General features: G+C 44.5%; 1 protein-coding gene across 1 annotated transcript in view; it reads left to right on the top strand.

Annotated features, from left to right (window-relative positions):
* The window catches only part of CHSY1 (chondroitin sulfate synthase 1), a 59125-nt gene extending 34285 nt beyond the window's left edge, over positions 1–24840 (top strand). Inside the window, exon 3 of the mRNA XM_040414254.1 lies at positions 21729–24840. Coding sequence (XP_040270188.1) covers positions 21729–23321 — 1593 coding nt within the window. The 3' untranslated portion in view covers positions 23322–24840. The remainder of the gene's footprint in view (positions 1–21728) is intronic.
* The last annotated feature ends 473 nt before the right edge of the window (positions 24841–25313 follow it).

The raw sequence follows: 25313 nt of genomic DNA, 5'->3' as shown, positions 1-25313 counted from the left end.
CCCCCAAAACAGAAATCCAACCTCCAAACATGAACTTAGTAATGAGTAGCTCCGCCGTTATTGTTTATCACTTCTAAAATTCATTTCGGCATGCTTGATGCAAGCGTTTCCATGAGGTGAGTGGGAACATTTCTCCAAGTGGTGAAGACGGCCGCACAAAGGCCATCTACTGTCTGGAACTGTTGTCCATTTTTGTAAACTTCCCTTGCCATCCATCCCCAAAGGTTCTCAATTGGATTTAGATCAGGGGACGCCCCTGCACTTCCTGAAGCTCCATTGTTCCACTGAAGGAAAAAGCCCCCCAGACCATTATGGCGCCCCCTCCACTGTGGCGCGTAGAAAACATCTCAGGTGGGTTCTGCTTGTCATGCCAGTAACGTTGGGAACCATCAAGGTTACATTTTTTCTCATCAGAGAAGAAAACTTTCTTCCACCTTTGAATGTCCCATGTTTGGTGCTCTCTTGCAAAGTCCAAAAGAGCAGTTCTGTGGCGTTCAAGGAGACGAGGTCTTTGAAGACGGTTTTTGTTTTTGAAGCCCTTCAGTCTCAGATGCCATCTGATGGTTATGGGGCTGCAGTCAGCACCAGTAAGGGCTGTTTCACACGAGCGGATGCAGTGCGTGACATCCGCTCCGTGAATGACAGCCAAGACCCGATGCGGACAGCAGAAGCACGGAGCATTAAATGACTGTTAATGCTCCGTGCCTCTCTGTGGTCTCTTTACTACGAAATCAGAGTGAGATAAAGTTGTCACTGTGATTTCGAAGTAAAGAGATCACAGAGAGGCACGGAGCATTATCAATCATGTTAATGCTCCGTGCTTCTGCAGTCTGCATCGGTTCTTGGCTGTCATTCACGCAGCGGATGTCACGCACGGCATCCGCTCGTGTGAAACAGCCCTAAGGGCCTTAATTTGGGTCGAGGATCGTCCAGTGTCTTGACGGACAGCCAATTGGATCCTCTGGCTCAGTGCTGATTACGTTTTTTTGGGTCTTCCACTTGACTTTTTTGTTCCATAACCCTCAGGATCATTTAAGAAATTCCAAATGACTGTCTTACTGCGTCCCACCTCAGCAGCGATGGCGCGCTGTGAGAGACCCTGCTTATGCAGTTCAACAACCCGACCACGTTCAAAAAGGGAGAGTTTTTTTGCCTTTGCCATCACAACGTGTGACTACCTGACAGAAAATGACAATGAATCCACATCTTTGCACAGATTTGGCCTTTTTAAAGGCATGTGGTGGTCCTAAACTTTGGATCAGCTGAAAAACAGCCTGTTTCAGTTTAATCGTTATTTTCAATTAATTGAATGCTCAAAACATGTTTTGTCTCACTCTCATTTCTTCTTGTTGCATGTTGAAGCTCTACTTGGAACCTTGTTAACATCCAACAATGTAAAATAAGATTTTTTTGCCATTTTTCAAGTGGTCTTAAACTTTTGATCAGGACTGTATCTATTGAGCTGAGCAGCAGTACCAAACATAACCCGTGGACTGGTGTGGTGCGGTTTCTAGAAGATCCCTTTAAGTGAAACCCACTTTAAAATCTTGGGTCTCACCCTCTCAGTTTCTGTTGAGAAATTTGCAACCCTCTTTTAATATGTGGCTGCTCGTTTCATATTGAATGTGCTTTTCGGGACATCACGTTGGTGGACTCCTGTGTCTGATGAAGCAGATTGTACGTTGCCACTAAGTAGTTAAAAATGGCATCTGGATTCCGTGCACTCCAAGAACAGCGCGCAGTCATCATCCAGAGGCGTCACATAGTGTTCCTGGAAGTCCGGCTGCAGATCTAGATGGCTGTGTGAAGTGTGCAAGTTCTTCTGGTGGAGATCTCTGGCCGCAGGTCACCACTGGCCATGTATTGGGGATTGTCTTCAGTGCAGGGACTATACACCGGCTGCCTTCATCTGACCTGGCCCAGTTCTGGAAAATGCCTTAAATTTCCCAGTAATAGGAGAACAAATTGCTTTTGATTGTCCATTATCCCGTATGTCTCCTCCTTAGGGTCCATTCACACGTCCGTTTTTTCTTTCATGATCTGTTCCGTTTTTTCTGGAACAGATCTGGACCAGATCTGGACCCATTCATTTTCAATGGGTCCTGGAAAAAAACGGACAGCACAATGTGTGCTGTCCGTTTCCGTTGTTCCGTTCCGCATGTCCGTTTAAATATAAAACATGTCCTATTCTTTTCCTGAAAAATCGGATCCTGGTACAATACAAAGTCAATGGATCCGCAAAAAACGGAAGACATTCGGATGTCATTACGTATGTCATCCGTTTTATACGGAATCCGTTCCTGGAAATTACATTTTAATATTTTATTTTTATTTTTTTTAAAGAAATCCAAACAACTTTATTTGCTTATTGAAATTTATACATGTTTCCGTTTTTTGCGGATCCGCAAAAAACGGATGACATACGGAAACATTTTCAGGAACAACGGATCGGCAAAAAACGGACAGAAAATCGGATTAGTGAAAAATACTGACGTGTGAATGTAGCCTCAGTCTGCTGGGTGGGGGTTGCTTCTTGTTCTCTGCTTCATGGCCAGATGTTGCATGGGAGTCTATGAATTCTGTAACAGAACCAGTAACCAGTGTGCTTTAGGGGAGTTTTTGTGACCTTTTTGTATTCCTTATTGACCTTCAATGGAGGAAATGTAGATGTTGGCTCATCCCCTTAAAAGAGTTCTCCACCATGCTTCTATAAACAGAAGATTCATACCTTCCCGCTGCTCCTGTCCTCCGCGAGGCCTTCGCTGTATCCACGTTCTGGTGGACATGGCATGGACATGGTCACATGCTCTGGCTGCAGCCAGTAACTGGCTTCAGTAGTCACTTGCTGCTTCTGCACTTATATCACGCTATGAGCAAACCTGCCCCATCATGTGAAGATCCGTATGCGACTAAGTCTTATTACTCTACATCCAGTCTAATATAGGATATTGTAGTTGTGGCTCCTACACGGGGCCCCCGACGCAGACCTCTCTAAGCTCTGTCGCTGTGTTTCCTGTCATTTACCAGTGGGCAGACTGTGGTGTCTAGCTAGCGGGGGGAGCACTGGGGACTGGTGAATTATCCTTTTGGACGGCAGGCTTCTTTCAGACGGTGTTGGCTGAGTGTCTCTTCATAGACACACGTGACGCACTTCACCTTCCTTCATAAAAGGTTTCACAATCACTCCAGTACTGGCAGCTGGTGATGTGGTTCCAGTGTCTGCCGTCTGACTAATGGTTCTTCTAGCCGCTCTGGGTGTATGTGACGTCAGCTTTTTCCATCTTCCAGCTGCGAGACCCCATTACCTTTTTTTATCTGTATCTTATGATTGATAGAGAGTTCCCTGGGTGTGAATGATAACGCGGGGTTAGTCGACTGAGTGACAAAATGTCAGAAGATGACCCACAGCCGTATGAAAGGCAGCACAGATCCCCTGTGAAAACAATGGGGCTTGGAATAGACACGAAAATAACATTACCCTTAATGGGCCATCTCATCCAAGGGGGGCTCCCTCTGTGACTTCATATGCCCTCTTCATGGGACAACACTTGCCCTCCAGATTTTTCCTCCAGAATCGCTAAACCTAGCAATATCTCTTCCAAAAGACGTCCTTAGACCACGGAATCAAGTACACCTTCAGTCTGTCACTTACCTTTCAGAATGGGTGTGATAATTTAAAGAGAACCTGTCATCAACTTTATGCTGACCTCACTGAGGGCAGCATAAAATAGTGACAGAAATGCTGATCTCAGCGGTGTGTCACTTATAAGCTAAAAGTAAGTGGTTGCTTAAAACCAGCATCATAATCATTGCAGACTGGGCCTCAAGAGTCACATCTACCTGAGAAGAGTCCTGGTTATTCCTAATCTCCTGCTCTCCCCCATCTGCTGATGATTGGCAGTTCTCTGCTAGAGACAAAGGGAGAAAACTAGGTAGGAGACTGTCAGCCATCAGCAGGAGAGCAGGAAGTCATGGATAACCAGGACTCTTCTCAGGCGGCCGGACTCTTTTCCAGGCCCAGTCTGCAATGATTGTGATGTTGGTTCTCAGCAACCACTTACTTTTACCTTTATAAATGACAGACCGCTGAAATCAACTCACCTGTCTCTACTTTATTCTGCCGTTAGTATGGGCTGCATAAAGTTGATGACGGGTTCCCTTTAATATGTACGATTGTCCCTCATGCCGGGCTAAGAGAAACTTTACATTCCCAATGAGTTCCTTGTAAATGCATCACCAGACCAGACTGTTCATTATCACAGTCTTAAAGGGATTGTCTGGGATTTCCCTAAGTGGCTCTAGCTAGAGCTATTGTGCTATGTGGTAACGTGGCTGGTGGACATGAGGACATTATTAAAATCATCGAGTTGTGGGGCTTCATCTCTGCGATTTCCACAGACTTTTAGGTGGTTGCTATGTACGGTATTTTTTTTTCGCCCCATTAAAGCACACCTAGGTTTTAGCGGAGGAAAATAAGAAAAAAATATTTTTCATCGGACCTCAGGCAAACCGCCAATGTTAATAAGTCCCCCAATACAACTCCAGATCAGACCTCCATATGAATGACCCCCATGCTCAGGTCAGATAAAAAAATAAATAAATCAACTTACCTCTCCTGCTCTGGATGCCAACGCTCCTCACATTCGGAACTCTTCTTCCACCTGCCGTGCACTGTGCTGTAGTCCGACGCGCAGAGCTTGAGGTCACAGCACAGTGAGGACCAGGAGGCGGTCAGTACAGACCCCCGGGGAGCGCTGCATTGACTGCTTCCCGGTCCTCCGGTACTAATGAGTGCTTCCATAATGAAAGTGCTCATTAGTATTCACCCCATAAGATACACTTGGGGGGGGGGGGTCATGGTGTGTCTTATAGGAGGGAAAATACAGTATTTATTAATATATGTAGGTGACTTATCCTAGCAAGTGAGTCAATGTCTCAAATGTCTTTAGGCGTCTTAGTAATAATGAGTCTTGATGAATTTCCTCATTTGCTTGACATTACTTCTAATCTGTATTGTACAGTAATGAAGAGGTTAAAGCGACGCAGTTATGACTTGTATGTTCTTCATTCCTGAATACTCATGGACAGTGATTCCTCCTACTGCTTCATAGGTCCTAAAGTCATCACAACAAGTCTGATAATGTTTCTTGGCCTGATCCCGCTAACTACTTCCAAGATTCTCAGACAAACTGTGCATGACTTGGGATATTCTGTCTTCTGGCAGATAAATAACAGCCTCAAATATCTGCAGACCTCCTCGCACAGCAGTCACACTCTAGTAGAGGTGGGAATGGCCATGTGCCTTGTATCGAAGGTTGTATTAATTGCCTACGATTCTATCTATTAAAGGGCTTTTCCAGGGGTACAGTACTGATGGTCTATTTTCAGGATAGGTCTTCAATATCAGATCGGTGGGGTCCAACTTCCAGCACCATCACTGGTCCGCTGTTTGAATAGGCCTCAGTGCTCAGCGAAGCACCATGGCCTCCTGAGGATAGACAATCAATACTGTGTTCTTGGAAAACCCCTTTACAATAGTTTGAGGGATTTCTTCTCTGTTTTGTTAGCAAAAATGGGGTGACGGTCAGACGAGAGAACGGGGACAACCTCCCCAAACCTTTGATTTTTTTTTTTGATTTTTTTTTAGATATCCTTATTGTGATCACTATAAATTAGGATTGGATCCACCAGGTCATGATTAGTTTGTCGGGAGAATACGCCGCAGTCTGTAGATGGTGATGGGCAGGAGAAGGCCACCATAGGGATTAGTAAGGATATTTTATACGCAGTGATGGAAAGGAGTTTTCCGATCTCATCGGATGTCTGTAAAATGAGGAAAGTGATTTTGATGCTTATCCTCCGTTCACGTAAAAAGCCCCAGCGCTTCCTTTTGGCAGCTTTACATCACAGGCCTGTTCTTACTTAGCAGAGTGTTCGGGGAAGCAAATGATTTCTTCATGTGCTGGTCAGCAGGCCAAGACTTGCTCAGACAAGGAGTGATTAGCTGCTTCACTCTGTCATTTGCAAGCTAATATTTTCCCCTTCTAGAGCGCTCACCTGGATGACACCTGGATGCTTTGCAGGGTCTTGCATATGCTCTCATTAGACACACAGCTGTCTCTTGTGTGGTGACAGATGATTGCTGCGAAGTTGGTCCCCTGGGAATCACTTCTACAAGACAAGCGGAATAATTTTTTTGGTCTAATGACCACACTTTGCATGTTTATAGCTGTAAGAATTTTTCGAGTCTTGCTCATGCCAGTGCTCCGGTTGGCTTTCCACTTAATGCCATCCTGTGCCCTCGCCTGCCTTCTTGAATATTGCTCCCTCTGGCATACGCCAGACTTTTATTCTCGATCTTCTGTACTGTACTTGGCTAGAGCTGCAGTAGTCCAGCCCTTCTCCTTCCTCCCTGGACTATCTGCCACGTGTTGGTCATACAGTCCCTCTGTCTCCATCAATGGATATAAATACACTTGCTTTATTACAGTTTCTTTTTTTAATAGGCTGGCAAGCTGATGGCTTCTGTTCTCTGCCCATAGTCTAGTCTGTCTCATCCACCCATTTCTTTCCTTTTTGGCGTGCCGCAGATGTTATAAGGCCACAGCCAGGAAAAGTTTACAGGCCACGCAAAATCGCCTCATATTCCCTGTTGGGAGTGCAGGGTTCTCTAGGAGCTTTCTTCTCGTTTGAGCGCTTTCTATGTACCTATTGGCATAAGTTTATGTGCACCCACGTGTGACTTCGCTACATAGACATCATCTTTCATTGATTAGCCCGACGTAATAGCCATTTGCCTGTACTGTTCAGCAATTGTTCCTTCCATTCACCCCCCACCTAGTGCATGGAAAGTAGAAACCAGGAGCCAATGTGTAATGACACATGTCGAGCGCTTGTCTTATGGAGTAGGCAGGAAATGAGACCCCCCCTGAAGTCTAAATAAACGCCAGGGGATAGATCAATGCAGCGGGTAGACCCTGTAAATCTCCATATGGTTCTGCATGTTGGATCCATTCTGCTAAGGTGAAGTCTATGGGGGGAGGGGGGGGGTGAATTTATCATGCCCTGCACGCCAGAATTCTAGCTCTAAAAAGATAGGAAATAGGGCTTTTGCAACTTTTGCTCTTAGAAGTGCAAAAATGTGCAAAACACAAAAAAAGTTGCACATCTCATTCTATTGTGCATGGTTAGCTGTTAATTACTTTCACTCCAGACTTATGAACTGCAACTCGCTACAGTTGGGAGGGGGGGGGGGGGGGGGGGTTAGGGTGAGTCTTTGCATTTCATAGAGACATATGAAAAGTTTTGGTCGGTGGGGGTCTGAATGAGGAGAGAGAAGCACTCACAGGTTGCACGCGCTCTCTCCTCACTGCAGGACAAGAAGTGAGTTGGATTCCATGGAAAGTCTATGGGCACATCTCACTTCCGTCTCCTGCAGCAAGGAGAGATTGCAATATGTGTGCGCTTCTCTCTTTGTTCTAGGGATCACTTGAGGTCTCTGCACTCAGACCCCCATTGATCAAAACTTTTCATATGCCAATGCAGACTGAAGCAAAACTGACTTAAATATTACCCTTGTGATATGTACCAAGGGGGTCCTTCACAAGTGCCCACTTCTGGGCTGTAGAACTGATTTAGGTGTATAGGCTGCATGGTCTGCTGGGGTGCTTTTCTGTCTTGGGTAAGAAGATTGTAGAATTTATAAGCCTTCCGTTGGTTCACTAAAATGACTTTCTGAATGAAATGGCCTGGCTAGTGACCTGAGGGGCTCTCATGTGTTCCTGAACTTGATCTCAACCGCTACGTATTTCTGCAGATATAGCTGACACATCCAGACCCTCCCTGAAGAGCTCACACGTTGTAGAGAGGTTGTGCTGGGACTTGACTCTTGAAGATTGCACGGATGCTGTAGGGCTAGTTTTGTAACTGTGGGCACCCTTGTGAGAATGGCACCACTCCTGTGTGTTACAAGCAGGAGCACAACTTATTTGACTGTGTACGTGCAGGCTCTCCAGCTGCATTAAAGGGGTTATTCCATGACTAATGTTAAAAATGAAAATCAGACATTATATAGTACATGACAAGCTCTTTCTAAGAAAGCTAGAACCAGCCCTATACCTTACATGGATCCAGAGATCTTCCTATTCATTTCTCTGCTAGATTTATATCAAGCTGACCGCTCAAGGGGCGTGTCTTCTCTGCTGCAGATAAGGGGGTGTGTCCGTGCTCTTCCTATCACAGCTCAGGAGGCAGTTGAAGGATGAAACTGAGCATGTGCGGCCATCTCAGTGAGCAGGGCAAAGAAATAAGAATACAGATAAATTTAATTGAATAACTCAGCAGCTATGCAAAATTTTTAATTACATGCAACTACAAAAGTATTCAGATCCAGGTGCTGGTTTGGAAAGTGTAGAATATTTTTTGTGGGAGAATCCCCTTTAACCCTGCTCTAACCTAGAGGAACCCATGGGGAACAGAAGGATTGATGGGCCACTGAAGTATTCTACACTGTGTGCAATTTAATAAAGGTTTCATTTTTATCTACTTATTTGTGGGCACCTGTGAAGTAAACCAGGAGGATATAATATGCTCAGTATCCCCTAAACTCTAATAATTTATCTTTTTTATCCAGCAGGCAGAATGCATGGGTTGCTTTCCTTTCATAGGTGATCTTGTTTTGGGAATTTCTGTGGGTGGAATTGCTTAGCATTTTGTTGCCCTGACCGTTAAGGAGCCTCCACTTTGAAGAAGATGTAGATGATAAATTGAGCACACATAACTCCAGATGGTAGTCTAGCAGCCCTCATGCTAAGCTTGGTTCTGACCAGACGCTCTCGAGAATGTTAATTATAGGACAGAACCATGAAAATACATGTGATTGTCCTCCCACGACTCAGAAAAGAGTATGAATGAAAGGGTGAATGGAGTCTGTGACTTTATCTAGGAAACCTCAATCCCAGCTGTTGGGCTGTAGTTTTCTATTTCCAGCATACAATCTCATCGCTATTCTTGGGCTATAGCCCTAGTTCTAGAAGACCAGCCGCCCAGATGCTTTGCCGCAAGAGATGACAAATGTTAGTCTGCAAACACAGGCTGGATTCCCTGACTTCTCCATTGTACTGAGCGGTTTTTGTCCCCGGCAGTAATGAGACCATGTTCTGGATAGGTAATCTAATCTTTGGTGAAGACCTGTATAATTAATATCTTAATATTTTTCCAGTTAACTATTGAAGTCCGATTGGAGCTTACTGGGAGGATGACTAGAAGAGCTGAAATGATTACTCGATTAAATCGAGTAATTCGACACACAAAAATCCTTGATGCAAATTTTTTTGCATTGAAGATTAGTTTGTGTCATGTGACCACGGAGCAGGAGTGAAGCGCTTGCTATTACTCCCGCTCCGTGGTCTCCCGCTGTGCTTGGAGTACTCCCCTTTCCAGCAGGAGGCCTCTGGACACTTCTCAGCACATCCATGGTCCCGCGCTGCACTGACCTCCTGACGTACGCACGCCGTGACCTGACGCGCTGTGTGATGTCAGGCACAGAGAAGCGTGGAACGATGGAGTGTCGGTGGCGCCCCTGCTGGAAAGGTAAGTTGGTAAAACCAAGGTGGTGGGGGCGCGACTAAGGCCGGGCACCCAGAGTGCACAGCGTCATAGCAACCAATAATGCTGTGCAATCCGGGTGTCAGGAGGAGCAGGGCAGCAGAGACTATGGCAAAATGGTGGAGTGGAGCTGATGGCACTGGGGGAGTGGAGCTGATGGCACTGGGGGAGTGGAGCTGATGGCACTGGGGGAGTGGAGCTGATGGCACTGGGGGAGTGGAGCTGATGGCACTGGGGGAGTGGAGCTGATGGCACTGGGGGAGTGGAGCTGATGGCACTGGGGGAGTGGAGCTGATGGCACTGGGGGAGTGGAGCTGATGGCACTGGGGGAGTGGAGCTGATGGCACTGGGGGAGTGGAGCTGATGGCACTGGGGTGGGAGAGAGCTGATGGCAATGGGGGAGTGGAGCTGATGGCACTGGGGTGGGAAAGAGTAATGGCACTGGGGGAAACTGATGCATTTGGGCTGATCGCACAGTGTTGGGGACTAATGGCAGGGGGGTCTTATGAGTTTTTATAAAGGAAAACAGTCTATTAATTTAATGTTTTCTTATTAGAATACTAGATTAATCGTAGAAAATAATCGATAGAATACTCAATTACTAAAATAATCGTTTCCTGCAGCCCTAATGACTAGTACACAAATATTTTTAGTGATGTGTATGAGATGTAAGCATTTTCCAGGGCTTTACATCGCTTTTTAAACTGGCCCCACTTTTTGGAGAGAAGACCTCGCATATTCTCCTAATGCTTCATTGATTCGATGCCATTTTCTGAATTATTTGTCCTTTAAAGGGGTCCCTCCATTTTCACCCCGGCAGCCCCCCTGACAGGAGCAGCGGAGCAGTTCATGCTCTGATGCTCTCCTTTGCCCTGCGCTAAATCGTGCAGGGCAAAGGCATTTTTTAGAGATCCGGTGACGTATTGGGGCTCTCAATGGGGCTGCCAGGAACCCCGGTGATGTCACCGGCAATAATGGGCGGGATTTAGCGCTGCCCTAGCCAGTAAAACGGCTAGGGCATCGCTAAAGCCCGCCCATCAGAGCACTCCACCGAACACACTGCCGGGCAGAAGTTTCCGCCCGGCAGTGTGTTATTGAAAACAAAAGAGACCTTGCCCTGCGCGATTTAGCACAGGGCACGGGAGCGCATCGGATCATCAGATGCTTCGATGCCAACATCTGGGAGGCTGCCGGAGTGAAAAGAAGGGTATGTCTGGGTTCAGCTCTGAACCCGGACAACCCCTTTAAGGCATAAATCATTCAAGATGTCTCTTTGGCAACATTTTGTCTGTGAAGAACATACCAAGATTTTAGGCAACAAAAGCGTGGCCTCTCTCCTCTGTGTTGGTCATGGAACAGATGGTTCAGGAACAGCATGGCTGATTCCTGTGTCTGTCCAGCCGGCTGACCCCATGGAAAAATAATAGTTAATATCTTCCAGTTGCCGTTCTTTTTGTAGTTTAACCTTCCTTGCTTTTAAAGTCCATCTGTCAGTAGATCTGTACCTATGACACTGGCTGACCTGTTACATATGCACTGGGCAGCTGAAGGCATCTGTGTTGGTCACATGTTCATATGTGCCCGCATTGCTGAGAAAAATGAAGTTTTATTATATGCAAATGAGCCTCTAGGAGCAACGGGGGCGTTACTGTTACTCCTATCGACTCTACTTTCTGCATTTGCTGTTCCCCCTGCACTTTGAGACGCCAGGAAATGTAAACGTAATTACGCCTGACTTTGGCTTCTAAAAGTCTTGCACTCCGCCATACTTTAGTATCTGGCACATACAGGAACGAGGCTCACGGTACAGAACTGCTGGCAAACCCATTTCTTCTACTGCACCTGTGCTGGCTACTAAATCACACAGTGCAGCACGAGCCTTCAGGAGAAGTCGGGGCCAGGAGGGATCGCATTTACACTGCTTGGTCTTGTCAATCAAAGTGCAGATAAAGCTGAGCCTCTAGGTGTAATGACAACGCCCCCGTTGCTCCTAGAGGCTTATTTGCATATAATAAACATCATTATTCTCAGCAATGAGGGCACATATGAACATGGGACCAACACAGATGCCTTCAGCTGCCAAGCGCACATGTAACAGGTCAGCCAGTGTCATTGGTACAGATCTGCTGACAGATGGCCGGTTTTTGAAAAGGCAAACTTCAAAATGCAACTCTTGTCTTCCTGGGGAACGGTCTATGTAACTTCTGAGAACAATATGGCTGTAGACTTCTGAGTTTGGCTTTTAGGTAAAGGCTTGTTCACAGATTTCATGATTAAGAACATAAGATGGAAGAATTGCAATTCTCACACGTACTAAAACTGATTCAGTGATGACAGCAGTGCGGTTCAGTGCGAGTCGCTTGCCTGGTGCTGCTGCGTTTTGGGACTGATGGTGAGTAGTGTCAGATCAGGCCATCGGCTCGTGGAGAGCAGTTCTATAGATTGTTTCTGTTAAAACGGTCTTAATTGGACAGTAATGAGCTAATGGTCCATCTGTCTAAAACTCTTCTGAACATTTGCTGTCAAACTGATAGTATAGCTGCTTCCATGATGAGGGCAAGGTTATTTTATGTGAATCCATTGTAATATCCTGCATTTATTTTAATATCCTGCAGAATTTAATTTGAAAATAGGATAGACATCCTTTTTTTTTTTTTTTTGTGATAGCCGGACAGAAACCGCTAAAGGGCACAAGTCAGAAAGAAGAGACTCCCATGTTGTCACCAGACGCCCAGCTGGTGCTTTCCTGTTTGCTCCTCCGTAAATTCCCTTCTGCCTTTCATCTTTTGATTAATGCCCTCCTAAAGGACGCATCTCCATCTGAAGCCTTGGGCTCGCCTTTTTCTGATGTTTTATCCTTTGGTATAATGTTTTGAGGGTGAACCTTGGAACTTGAGTTGTCACAAGGTTTTATGTCGACCAAATCATCTGGTAGTGAAGGCATAGAACCATAGACCATAGAAACATAGAATGTGTCGGCAGATAAGAACCATTCGGCCCATTTAGTCTGCCCAATATATCTGAATACTATGGATAGCCCCTGGCCCTATCTTATATGAAGGATGGCCTTATGCCTATCCCGTGCATGCTTAAACTGCAGCTACCACTTCTGCAGGAAGGCTATTCCATGCATCCACTACTCTCTCAGTAAAGTAATACTTGGGGGGGGGGGGGGGGGGGGACCTAGAAAAAAACTACCACTTCCAACCTCCCCATATCTTGAACCATTTTTCCTTAGAGTTCCTTTCTTTATATAAAACATTCTCATATCTCTTAACTTTATTAACCAAATGCAACCAAACTCAATCAACAGTCTGGCTAGAAACCATTCTAATAAAAATAATCTTTTTATCCTTATGGCAGTTTACCTTGGTTAAGTCACTCAATATCCAACATTCAGGTCTAGTCGGAAATGCTACCCTCAATTTTTGGGTGATAAAATTCTGAACTGAGTCCCAGTAAGCTTTAAGACCCTGACACAACCAAAACATGGGCAAGAGATCAGCCCGCTGCTCATCACACCGTGGGCACTTTTAAGTTTCTCTTAATCCACATTTATTAAGCCAAATCGGCGTGATATACACTCTAGGGCTGAAACGAATACTCGATTAAATTGAGTAATTCGACACCAAAAAATCCTCGATGCAAATTTTTTGCATCGAGGATTCGTTTGTGTCACGTGACCACGGAGCAGGAGTGAAGCGCTTGCTTATTACTCCCGCTCCCTGGTCTCCCGCCGGCCCACACTGCGCTCAGAGAATGCTCCCGGAGCCCCCTCCTCCCTCATTCACTGTTCTCTTTTCCTCTTGTTCTCGGTCACTTCATCACTTTCCACCAAATTAGTAGCTCCACCACCTTCCTCTCCCTTTAGTTTTCCCTACTTAGACTTACATTGGGATAAGTCTCTTCCCCTTCCATGCCGGTAAAGTAACCTCACGTGACTTGTACTACACTACAGTAGTGAAAGGACTGCCCGTATCCAAAATGTCCGTATTCCTTCTGAAACGTCACACCGTCCATAGCCCTTCCCTATTGGTAGAAGAATCGTCACGTGGCCTGTATTGCGTCCTGCGCTGGCAGATCATGGTTGTCATGGCAGCGAGCACTCTGGGATCATGGCGGCGGCGTTATAGATAGAGCAGGCCGTTGGACTTGTGTAAGTAATCCATCCAAGTGGTCGTCTGAGCCCTTCTGTGTCTTGTTACCTCCATTACACCTACTCCTTTAGTTACCACTAACATCCCTATAGAGCAGAGGCAGCAGTCTGAGTGTAGAACTACAAGTGGCAGCATGCCCCGTCTGTATTAGAACATGTCAGCTTGCTGGGACATGTAGTACTATGCACCCTGCAAGCTATAGATTTGCTGCCCAGCTACCTGGAATTTCTCCCTTGGATCAATGCACAAAGCTGAAGGCATTGGGGTGGGGGGAGAGCTGATGGCACTGGGTGCGGAGATCTGAAGGCACTGGGGAAGTGGAGCTGATAGCACTGGGGTGGGGGAAAGCTAACGGCACTGGGGTGGGAACGGAGCTGATGGCACTGGGGTGGGAACGGAGCTGATGGCACTGGGGTGGGAACGGAGCTGATGGCACTGGGGTGGGAACGGAGCTGATGGCACTGGGGGAACGGAGCTGATGGCACTTGGGTGGGAACGGAGCTGATGGCACTGGGGGAAACTGATGCACTTGGGCTGATCACACAGTGGGGAACGAAGGGTGTTGGGGACTGATGGCAGTTTTTGACTGATGAGTTTTTATAAAGGAAAACAGTCTATTAATTAATTTTTTCTTATTCGATTAATCGTAAAAAAATAATCGGTAGAATACTCGATTACTAAAATAATCGTTTACTGCAGCCCTAATACACTCTATTTAAAATATTAAACTGTACCAAAATCTAATTCGCATTATGCGAAACTAATCTTAAATAAGCATATATATTTCCCCATTCCTGTGACGTGACCCTTGGACAGTCAATTCCCCAAGCCTTCTGACCTGGGGAAGCGACCTTATTAAATAGTGACCTAACTAATAATTGATATAATTGAGACATCTTGCCGTTCTGGCCTGGGCTCCCTATCAGAGCATTCAGATGTGAAGAAGGGGGCTTTTTTTGCACTAGATAGTGCTGAACGAATCAGAAAATACCTAAACCAACTTAAATCACCTAAATTACCCGTGTGTACTAAATCAGAAAAAGGAAGTATCTCACCGTTACTCACCACCTGTAAAACATTCACTTTCTTCACTCGTTTTCTTCCCCAGAGAAGATCATTAATCAGCCTCTCAATGAGTTTAAAGAACTTACCCGCAATCCAAATCGGAGAATTCCTAAGAATATAGAGAAGTTGGGGTAAAATCACCATCTTAAGCCTCATGCACATGACTGTTCCGTTTTTTGCGTCCCCAAACCGTGGATCCGCAAAAAACGGAAGCCGCCCTTGTGCCTTCCGCAGTTTATGTAACAGGCGGCCCATTTTAGAAATGCCTATTCTTATCCGCAAAACGGACAAGAATAGGACATGTTCTATTTTTTTTGCTGGGCCACGGAACGGAGCAACGGATGCGGACAGCACAAGGAGTGCTGCCCGCATCTTTTGCGGCCCCATTGAAGTAAATAGGTCCGCATCCGAGCCGCCAAAACGGTGGCTCGGATCCGGACCCAAACAACGGCCGTGTGCATGAGGCCTTAACCAAAGCAATTCTATCAGCTCTAGTCAAAGGTAATCTAAGCCATATCGTAATTTTTGATCTTAGTTTAGTTATCAGTGGAGTCAAATTAAGCTGAATAAAGTCTTCAACCCAAGGTAATATCGACATACCAAGATATTCAAATGAATCAACCACCTTTTACATCGTCAAGGGGCCCTCGCTCCGATACTCAAAATTGTCCAATAGCATAAGAGTGATCTTTGACCAATTAATGTCCAGGCCTGAAACTTCCCCGAAAGAGTTGACTATACGAATAATTCTTGGTAGAATTATATTAGTACGATCTATAAAAAATAGGACATCATCCACATATAGCGAAATCGGATCCTCTAATTGCAATACTCCAAACCCCTCAATCCCTGTATCTTGCCTAACCCTGAACTGCCAAAGACTCAATATAGATATCGAACAGTAACTGGGAGAGTGGGCAACCGTGACGAGTACTCCTTGTCAACATAAAACTCGGGGTAAGACTACCATTAAGATTCAGTTGCGATTGGACAGCGTTACAGCCAGGGAGAAGGAACGCCCAGGGAGAAACAGGGCAGACTCCTCCCAGTATAACCAAGTCAGCGAAAATACCGGGGGACATAGCGGGAGAACGGAGTGGCGCCCAGGGATAATAGTAAGTGCAGTGAGATCCCTGGGCGCCGCTCTATGTAGCCTGATAATTATCTTACAATGTTTGGACCGATGAAAGGTCCTCTTTAAGCTAATATCTGCAAGCAATGCGTGGATAGTGGGTGCGGATAGTACCAATAACTGCCCAACTTCTAAATCTATTCTGTACACCTGATATATAATATTTTTTTGGTCCAAACACAAGACTGAGTTACAACCTGATACAAACAAGGCCAATATTGGCAACAGCATCTGACTATCTCAACCACAAACCAAACAACATAAATCCCTGTAACCAGCAGTTTTTAAACATTTCTGGAATTATTTATTTTTCCCTTTCTTCATTTTTGGGAATATCATTTAAATAGAGCATTAACAAAAAAAATTTTTTTATGGTATAACAAAATAGGGCTTTTTGGCCTTTAGGGCATACGTGATTAACTGCCCATTGAGTCAGCCACACCATATTGTACAATCGCCACTCCCAGTTTCCAGAAATGGCACAGAATACATATTGGGGTATTAATAGGTCTACTAGCCACAGTGGAGACGGGTTCCTGTTGTGGAGAACCTGCCACAAGGCTGCATGGTCGTGCAGAGCTTTTCTCCTCCGTTGCTGGTACTACAGGTTCCACCACATATCGCAGCTAATTGCAGCAGAGCCCTTTACATTCTTTCTTCCTTGTTACACCTGTGAGAAATGTACATTGTAACCTTTTTATAACATTTTATGTAACCTGCAGGATTCCTAATGTACAGGTGTACCTATAGAGCGGTCAGATCATGTCTGCCGAATCCACCCCATGGTTCAGGGCTATGAGCAGAGATGGCCATCACATTCATTGCAGCTCATGGAGCTGGTATGAGATTAGTCAGGGCGGTACGTATGGGCTGCTTGGGCGCCAGTAATAGACGTGGTTAAACATGGACTCCAGTAAACCTCAGAACAGTCACTGCCACATAAATGCCTGCAAACCTTCTTTTATCTACAGCTGCCCAGCCTCAAGTGGTTGTCTGCCTTTCCTTGCCTTGTCGATGGGCACAAAAATGTGCATATGTGCTGTTCTGCTGTTAGAAAGTGAAACTTTGTTCTCCTTAATTATGTGTATTTAGATGCTTATTACAGGCGTTTAAGAGCGGGCTCTTTATACAAAGATCCAGTGAGTTGGTGACTTCTTTTTTTCTTTGGTGCCACATCATCGGTTTCCTCTCCGTTGAGTTTTTCCCTGGCATCGGCCACATTGCAGCAGCGCATTTCCTGTGAAGCCAGCCAGTCCTTTCTATTTATTGCCTTTTTGAATTTTTTATTTCTTTTGCTGAGATATTTGTCTTGTGTTTTGAGGTGACATTTATGACATGGGTGAAATCTGCTGTTCAGGATTAGAAAAATGTCTGCTTCTTCCCAGAAAATCATTGTGGGGGCAGCCATTTCCTGGTCTTCAGAGTGGTAATTCCCAAGCCATGTGAATTGAGACTTAAGGTAGATCAGCGATTGCTTGTCAGGGTTTGTACAACTTTACACATATAGGTGCAGATTTTCAGATGGCTTATGCACTTTGGCATGTTCGGTTGACGTCAATCTAATTTTATCAGGACTGGCCGACCAGTGGAATGTGTTTTGGGAAGAAGAGATAGATTGTGCAGATGGGTTTCAGTATGCCTGATGTTTTTGTTCTCATTGAGTAGATGAGCTGTTCCCAGAGGTGTCTGGCAGCAGCCTTCTCTCTTCTCCCCATTCAGAGTACATATACGTGAAGATGGGGTAGTCGGGAGAGAGCTGTTGGCGGAACGAGCATTCTGCCGGCAGCTGTTTGTATGGCCAATTGTAGAGCAGTGTCTTTGGTGCAATAGTTGAGGCAAGACGTGACAAATGCCATAAAATTTGTCTGTAGATTTGGGATGTTTCATCTTGGTAGAAAACTTCTTGACCTAGTCAAAGCAAAAAATAAAAATGTCTCTTCAGGTGATGGTGTAACTGGTTTCTAAGGCCTCTAGTAGTGTCCATCACTTCTGTTGGGGTATTTTAGCACCCACATCCAACGTCCATGTGTCACCTCAATAGCACATTTTGTTTGGAGGTGGTTCTTTGGGAACGATTTTAAATTGCTGCAAGCAACCTGTCCTAGACCGTGAGCAGGCCTGGTTGCCAGTCTAAAGATGAGCGAAGTGATTCTTCAGAATCGATTTGTCCAATCAGCAGGGCTGTTGGAATCTGTTAGTCCAACTTGCCACCACCTGCAGAGCTGCCCAGGCGGGTGAGTGGGCGGGCCTCACTACACTGCTCTACCATATATGGTAATGATGTAATCCTGCCTAGTGTATGCCATCATGGCTGAGCAGCCTGACAGGAACATTTACAAATATGTAGAATATGCTAGAGCCAGAGCGTAGTGTGTGGGAGGCCCCGACCCCCTCGCCCCTCTAGGCAGCTCTGTAACTGGAGGCATTCGATCCTGCTCACATTCTAGAACAGGTTGCTGGCGGCCATTCCCAGACAAGCCCTTTAAGGTGCTTATTGAAGAATGTAGTGTACTTTTATACTTAGATTGACTAGATACAGAAGCTGTGAATCCTGTAATTTTGATATACGTTTGCTGTCAGATCTGTTAACTAGAATGACCTGCTTCAGGACATAATGAGCCATTGTCGGTTGTCAAACACATAGCGCTACAGTAGTCTCCTATGTTATACCAGGCGCGCAGGTTCTGCTGTTGTATTTGGCAGACGTTTGCAGGTGCCCCATGCCGGTCATTGCTCACAAATCTGCTGGCTGACGCTCATGAGAACACGGCCCTTATTACGAAGACTTACTGACTTGTTTTTGCACAGGTCAACCATTAATGATTGTCAGGGCTGGATGGGTTTCCACTTGTATTGTTCTGGGCTGTGCCTTTATTTATGTGGCTTTGTAATTATACGGTATGTTTGTCATAAAATTTTTATGGTGATGTGTAATTTTTCATTTGTGCCCCCCAGCCAGACAAAATAACTGCTTACTCTCAGACTTCCGGGTATCCATGACACAGTGCGCAACCCCTTCCTACATTAAAATAGAGCGCCATATGGCATCATGTATAGTGATAATGTTGCATCAATGACTCCAAACACAACAATTCTCGGATCATCTGGGGTTATCAGAGTTCTCTGAGTGTATTGCTGTGTTGGGCTCTGGATGTGGATGTCCATCTCCGGGCAGTGATGAGTGTGAACCCGTCCTTTTTAATAAGGTAGCACACATTGCTCGCACTTATCCATTGATAACTCATTATACACAGGGCCTTGTTTGTGAAATATGCTACATTGGAGCCCGAATGTGCAGTACAATCTCTGACTGTGGTGAAATCCTCTGGGACGCTCTGCAGGCTGGAGGCCAAGTTCTCTATAAAACGGGGCCTTCTTTTTAGCCCGTTTTACCCAGTGTGTTCTGCTCTATTTGGCAGAAATGTGTCTTCATTAAAAGTCCACAACACTACACACACTCTTCAGTTGAAATTTTGGAAAGCGGCCAGAGGAGTCCACAACAGCCGTACCACAAACATTCCTGCTCTACTGGATGAGGGGGCTTTACAGCGTTGAAGGCGTTTGCAGGCCTTGGGTAAACACTAAACAGGACTGGGAAAGGCTTGGTGTCCTTTGTCGGTGAAGTGCGCAGTAAGAAATACATGGAGGATGTCTTCTTCCATGACTTTTTTTATTTGGTGGCACGTACACCTTGATGATTACAGACATCTCCTATTATTACAAACTCCAAGACTTGCAACCAAGTTAAACTTGCGATACATCATTTTCCACCTTTGGACCATAGCACTTCCCATCTTTATTTAGTTCCCCCGAGTTAAGATCCCGATGCTTACTGATTGGGAACAAACTGTTCATTCCCAACCATCGCCAACTTGTTCAGCTGCATTTACATGTAGCTTTTATAGTGGCTTATCTTCCATGAGAACGAAAGGGCCGGACATGTTGGACTCCAACAGCCTTATCCTCCTCTCCTCTGCCATTGGGAATAGTCGGGAAGTCCCCATATACATTAGATGGATGGCCAGTCCGCAAGTTTGATCCACATTAATCTAATGTGTCTGCCTGGTTATTTTAATACTGGGTTAATATTTTAGAGGGCAAAGGTTGGGGAGATGAAATCTAAGGCTACTTTCGCACTAGCGTCCTGCCGTTAGTGTGAAAGTAGCCTAATGCACATTTCCGTGTAAAATCTTAGGCTACTTTCACATCTGCGTTTTCCTTTTCAGTCATAGGATCCCAAAATCGGAGGAAATGCTTCAGTTTTGTCCCCAAAACTGAACTTAAAGGGGTATTCTCATCTTAATGATCACTATTAAATCTGTGATCATTTTTCTAAATACATTTTATTACCCAATCCCCACCCTTTTTTTTATAAAATAAGTCCCCTCTTACCTGATGTTGTCTTTGGTCTCCCCTGGTTACGGCCACCTCTCCTGTCGAATCCCGCCGGGCCGCGCTTGCACTGAAGATTCTCTCCCGGCCGGGCAATGTCCTGAACGCGCAGGCCGCCGCACATGCGCCATTATGACTTCTTCCTGGCCAGTATAGTACAGAGCCGCGAACGCCGACTCTGTACTATACAGGCCAGGAATAAGTCACCATGGCGCATGCGCGGCGGCCTGCGCGTTTAGGACATTGCCCGGCCGGGAGAAAATCTTCAGTCTTCTGCTTAAGTGCGGCCCGGCCGGGAGAAGAATCCAGGAAGTGAACGTCGCGCTCAAGGAAGGCAAGTATGAAAAGGGAAGATGAGAATACCCCTTTTACGGAACGGATTGCACCAGAATGCATTCCCATGCCGGACAGAAATGGGATGCGGAGCAAGATTGATCCGTTTTCTTGGACACAAAAGAAAACCAATCCAGTGCCCATTGACTTTCAATGGTTTTAGTGCTGGATCCTTCATGGCTATTTTAGAGATAATCCAACCGGATCCGTTCAGAACAGATGCAGACGCTTGTATTACCCTAACGTAAGTGTTTTTGCTGATCCCTGCCGGATCCAACAAAAACACAGTAGCCTTATATCTGTAGCGTAACTTTGCAGAGCTATCGATGAAATCGCTGGAGGATCGATCATCTGACCATAGCTGTACTATTATGGTATTAATTTATGACAGTATGGCACAGCAAGACCTAGGCAAAAATCTGAATAATCTGGCCAGTTCTCATTTAGTGTGTGTGTGTGTGTATGTATGTATGTGGAGATAGATAGATAGAGAGATATATATATATATATATATATATATATATATATATATACACACACACACACACACACACACCAGTATAGCATATACTGTAGTGTGCTCTACTGTCTCCACTTGAAAGCATCTTTCTGAGATTGATAAATGCTGGTTGTCAGTACATGACACTATTTCATGGTTATTGAGCTGTGTGATCTGCACTCACATTCTTGTCTTGTTTCTCTGACTCAAGAATTTACCCCCCATCCATTTTACTGTCCCTATGTACTATAGCTGCACTTTACTATGCTCTTAATGAATCCCTTTTGGCGTGTTTTTTTTTTCTTTCTTTTTTTCTAAGAAATTTCCAAATTCCTTGCATTCTCATTAAAACTTTTTTTTTTTTTTTAAAGAAATCTGACGTTAAAGGAACGTGATAAGCCAAGGCTTTGTGTGTGCATTTATAGTGAGCCTTATGTTGTTAGATTATGGTTTTGGTTGTTTTACCATGCATGTGCAGCCATGTGAACATAATGTCAGATATAAAGCACTGGAAACCTAAGACGTTTTTCTGTTTCTTCCCCAGATGCAGCAATTATTTTATGAGAATTATGAACAAAACAAAAAGGGATATATCCGGGACCTTCGTAACAGCAAGATTCATAGAGCCATCACCCTGCACCCCAATAAGAATCCCCCCTACCAGTATCGTCTACACAGCTACATGCTGAGCCGTAAGATTGCAGAGCTACGTTATCGCACCATCCAGCTCCACCGGGAAATTGTTCTCATGAGCCGATACAGCAACACAGAAGTTCACAAGGATGACTTACAGCTGGGAATGGCTCCCTCTTTTATGCGATACCAGCCACGCCAGAGGGAAGAGATCCTGGAGTGGGAGTTTCTCACTGGCAAGTATCTGTATTCTGCCGCAGATGGACAACCTCCTAGGCGTGGGATGGACGCTTCACAGAAGGAAGCTCTTGATGATCTAGTGATGCAAGTTATGGAAATGATCAATGCAAATGCCAAGACCCGTGGTCGTATTATTGACTTTAAAGAGATTCAGTACGGGTACCGCAGACTCAATCCTTTGTATGGGGCAGAGTACGTTTTGGATTTGCTCCTACTGTACAAAAAGCACAAGGGCAAGAAAATGACAGTACCTGTGAGGAGACATGCCTACCTCCAACAGACATTCAGCAAAATTCAGTTCATGGAGCACGACGAGATTGATGCTAAAGAGCTGGCTAATAAAATAAACCAAGATTCAGGTTCATTGTCATTTCTTTCGAATTCTCTTAAAATGTTAGTCCCATTCCAGCTCACCTCATCCAAGGCTGAACACAAAGAACCCAAAGATAAGAAGGTCAACATTCTGGTACCATTGTCCGGTCGCTATGAAATGTTCAGTAGGTTTATGGCCAACTTTGAAAAGACTTGCCTCATTCCCAACCAAAATGTGAAGCTGGTCATTTTGCTTTTCAAGTCTGATGCCAACCCCGACAAGGAAAAACAAGTTGATCTCATGAGAGATTATCGGGTTAAGTATCCAAAGGCCGATATGCAGATCTTATCTGTTACTGGGGAGTTCTCCAGAGCCTTGGCCCTCGAAGTTGGATCTTCTCAATTTAGCAATGACTCTTTGCTCCTCTTTTGTGATGTTGATTTGGTATTCACCACAGAGTTCCTTCAGCGCTGTAGGGCCAACACTATCCTAGGCCAACAAATCTATTTTCCCATCATCTTCAGCCAATATGACCCTAAGATTGTCTACGCTGGGAAGGTTCCCAGTGACAACCATTATGCGTTTACACAGAAAACAGGTTTCTGGAGGAACTATGGCTTTGGCATTACTTGTGTCCATAAAGGAGACCTCATTCATGCTGGAGGATTTGATGTTTCTATTCAGGGATGGGGTTTGGAGGATGTGGACCTGTTTAATAAGGTGGTGCAAGCAGGCCTAAAGACATTTAGAAGTCAGGAGGTGGGAGTTGTCCACGTACACCATCCTGTGTTTTGTGACCCCAATCTTGATCCCAAACAGTACAAAATGTGTTTGGGATCCAAAGCATCAACTTATGGTTCTACCCAGCGGCTTGCAGAACTCTGGCTTGAGAAAAATGACCCTATGTTTGGTAAAACCATTCACACAAATGACTCTGTGAGGACAGCCTAATAAGCCAGCATGGCTGGCACGAAATGAACCTTTTCACCTTTTCATAGCCATCTAATTTATTTTTTCAATTTTTTTTTTTTTTTATAGTTAAGGCAATATGGTTTTGTTAAAATGTTTTTTTAAGAGTTGTTTGTGAATGAGCGTTTTGGACATGATGAAATGTGATCAGTATTTGCCTTTCAACCATTGCAATACGACAGCTTGAACAGTTTTCCACTCCAATCCGTGTACACTTACATTCCATGAGCCCTAGTTTTTCTAGATTCCTCCAGATTGTAATGCAAGCAGTATGAATAGGAGACCCTGCCCTGTACCTTGGCGATTGTATGGTCTGCGTCACTACAGATCTGTTTGTTTTGTACCTGATACCTTTAGCATAGGAGCAAATACAAATCCATATAGTTTAAATGTAAGGATTGTGGCTGGAGAGAGATCTTTTTTTTATTTTTTATTTTACTCACTTATATAGCGCTGACATATTCCACAGCTCTATAGACGTTATCATCACATGCTGTCTCCAATGGAGCTAAGCAAACACGGGAAGAACCTACAAAATCAATGCAGATGTCGTCTTGTGGTCAGATTAGAATCTAGGACACCAGTGCTAACCACTGAGCCGCCATAAAAAATTATGTTTGAAACCAGGCATTCTCATTTTTAATACTTTTTTTTTAGGCCTCGTCCACATCTCTTTTCTTTTAAATCCAGTAGTCTGGATTTAGGGGACCAAACTAACAAAATGACAATATTGGCAAAGCCAGGCACCACTGGATTCCTATTCACTATAATGGGATCTGGCAGGTTTTCTAGCATAAATCCTGGCTCTCTGCTGCAGAAATACCACTGCATTTATGCCAGAATCCCACCGGATCCCAGTATAGCGAATGCGGCTATGTCGGATACGGTAACTCCATTAGTCTTTTCCTCTGCCGGAACAGACCGGATTTATAAAACATGAGATGTGAACCTGACCTTAATAAGTTAGGATCTAAATACCAGCTTGGGTGCAAGTTTAGAATTTTTTTATTTCTATAAAAATGTACACCAAATATTTAGAAATATGCAATACTGGGAATTTTTTTCTAAACCATTGACTCCAGGTCTGTAGTTTTATTTTTTTTTTAAATGTCTTGTCCTAGTTTGTTGAAAAAGCCATAGCAGTATTTCTCTTTTGTGCCGGTTGTAGAAGGGCCACGGTACTCTGCAGGATCTGGACGTACAGACCCGAAATTGTCTGCACAATCCTTCTGCCATGACAACCTCATGATGTGTCCTTAATGTTAATACTGGAATCTTGCCACCTCCGCAGCTACTAATGTGTGATAAGTTGACCAAATGCTTGCACATTCCCAATGTCTCATCTTGTCCCTTGAAACATTAGAAATGTTATACAACGTGCCTTACCTCTATTTTGAGTGGACACTCCTTATTTTTAGTCTTTTTCCACTGTATTGTTTCGACCATCACCGTGGTATCATCAGGTATCCACTACCATGTAGGAATGTATTTTAGAATCAAATGATCAGAATGTTTTAATTTTTTTTATTTTTTAATAATTGGAGGTTTCTCCGTGCCTTATATGTCATCCTCTCCCCTCATGAAAGGGGGCAATGCAATGGATACAAGGCGCTGATGTCTGTACCAAATAGAAGATAGAAGTTCTCCAAACCGAGCTCTGGATCTTCAGGTCTCATTTTCTCGTACAGTTTTGTTATTTTGGGTGGGAGCGCTATGGACGCTGTTTTAAATTATTGGGTTTTATTTTAATATTCAAATTCTTTTCGTCACAGTGTTTTTTTGATTTTCTTAAAATGTTTAATAAAAATGTTAAATAAAAACCTGAAATTTTTTATTCTGTATGTTACCCAGGTACATCTCAAGTCCGTTATTTTAATATGCCACTTATCAATGTTTCCTGCTAGTCCAAGAGGTTAATAAACAAAAAAAATAACTCCAAGTCTACAAAACTATACTACAGTTGCTCAACAGAAA

Source organism: Bufo bufo, chromosome 1 (genome assembly GCF_905171765.1).
Source record: "Bufo bufo chromosome 1, aBufBuf1.1, whole genome shotgun sequence".
In the NCBI taxonomy this organism is placed as follows: Eukaryota; Metazoa; Chordata; class Amphibia; order Anura; family Bufonidae; genus Bufo; species Bufo bufo.
This window is presented reverse-complemented; position numbering and strand designations above follow the sequence as displayed.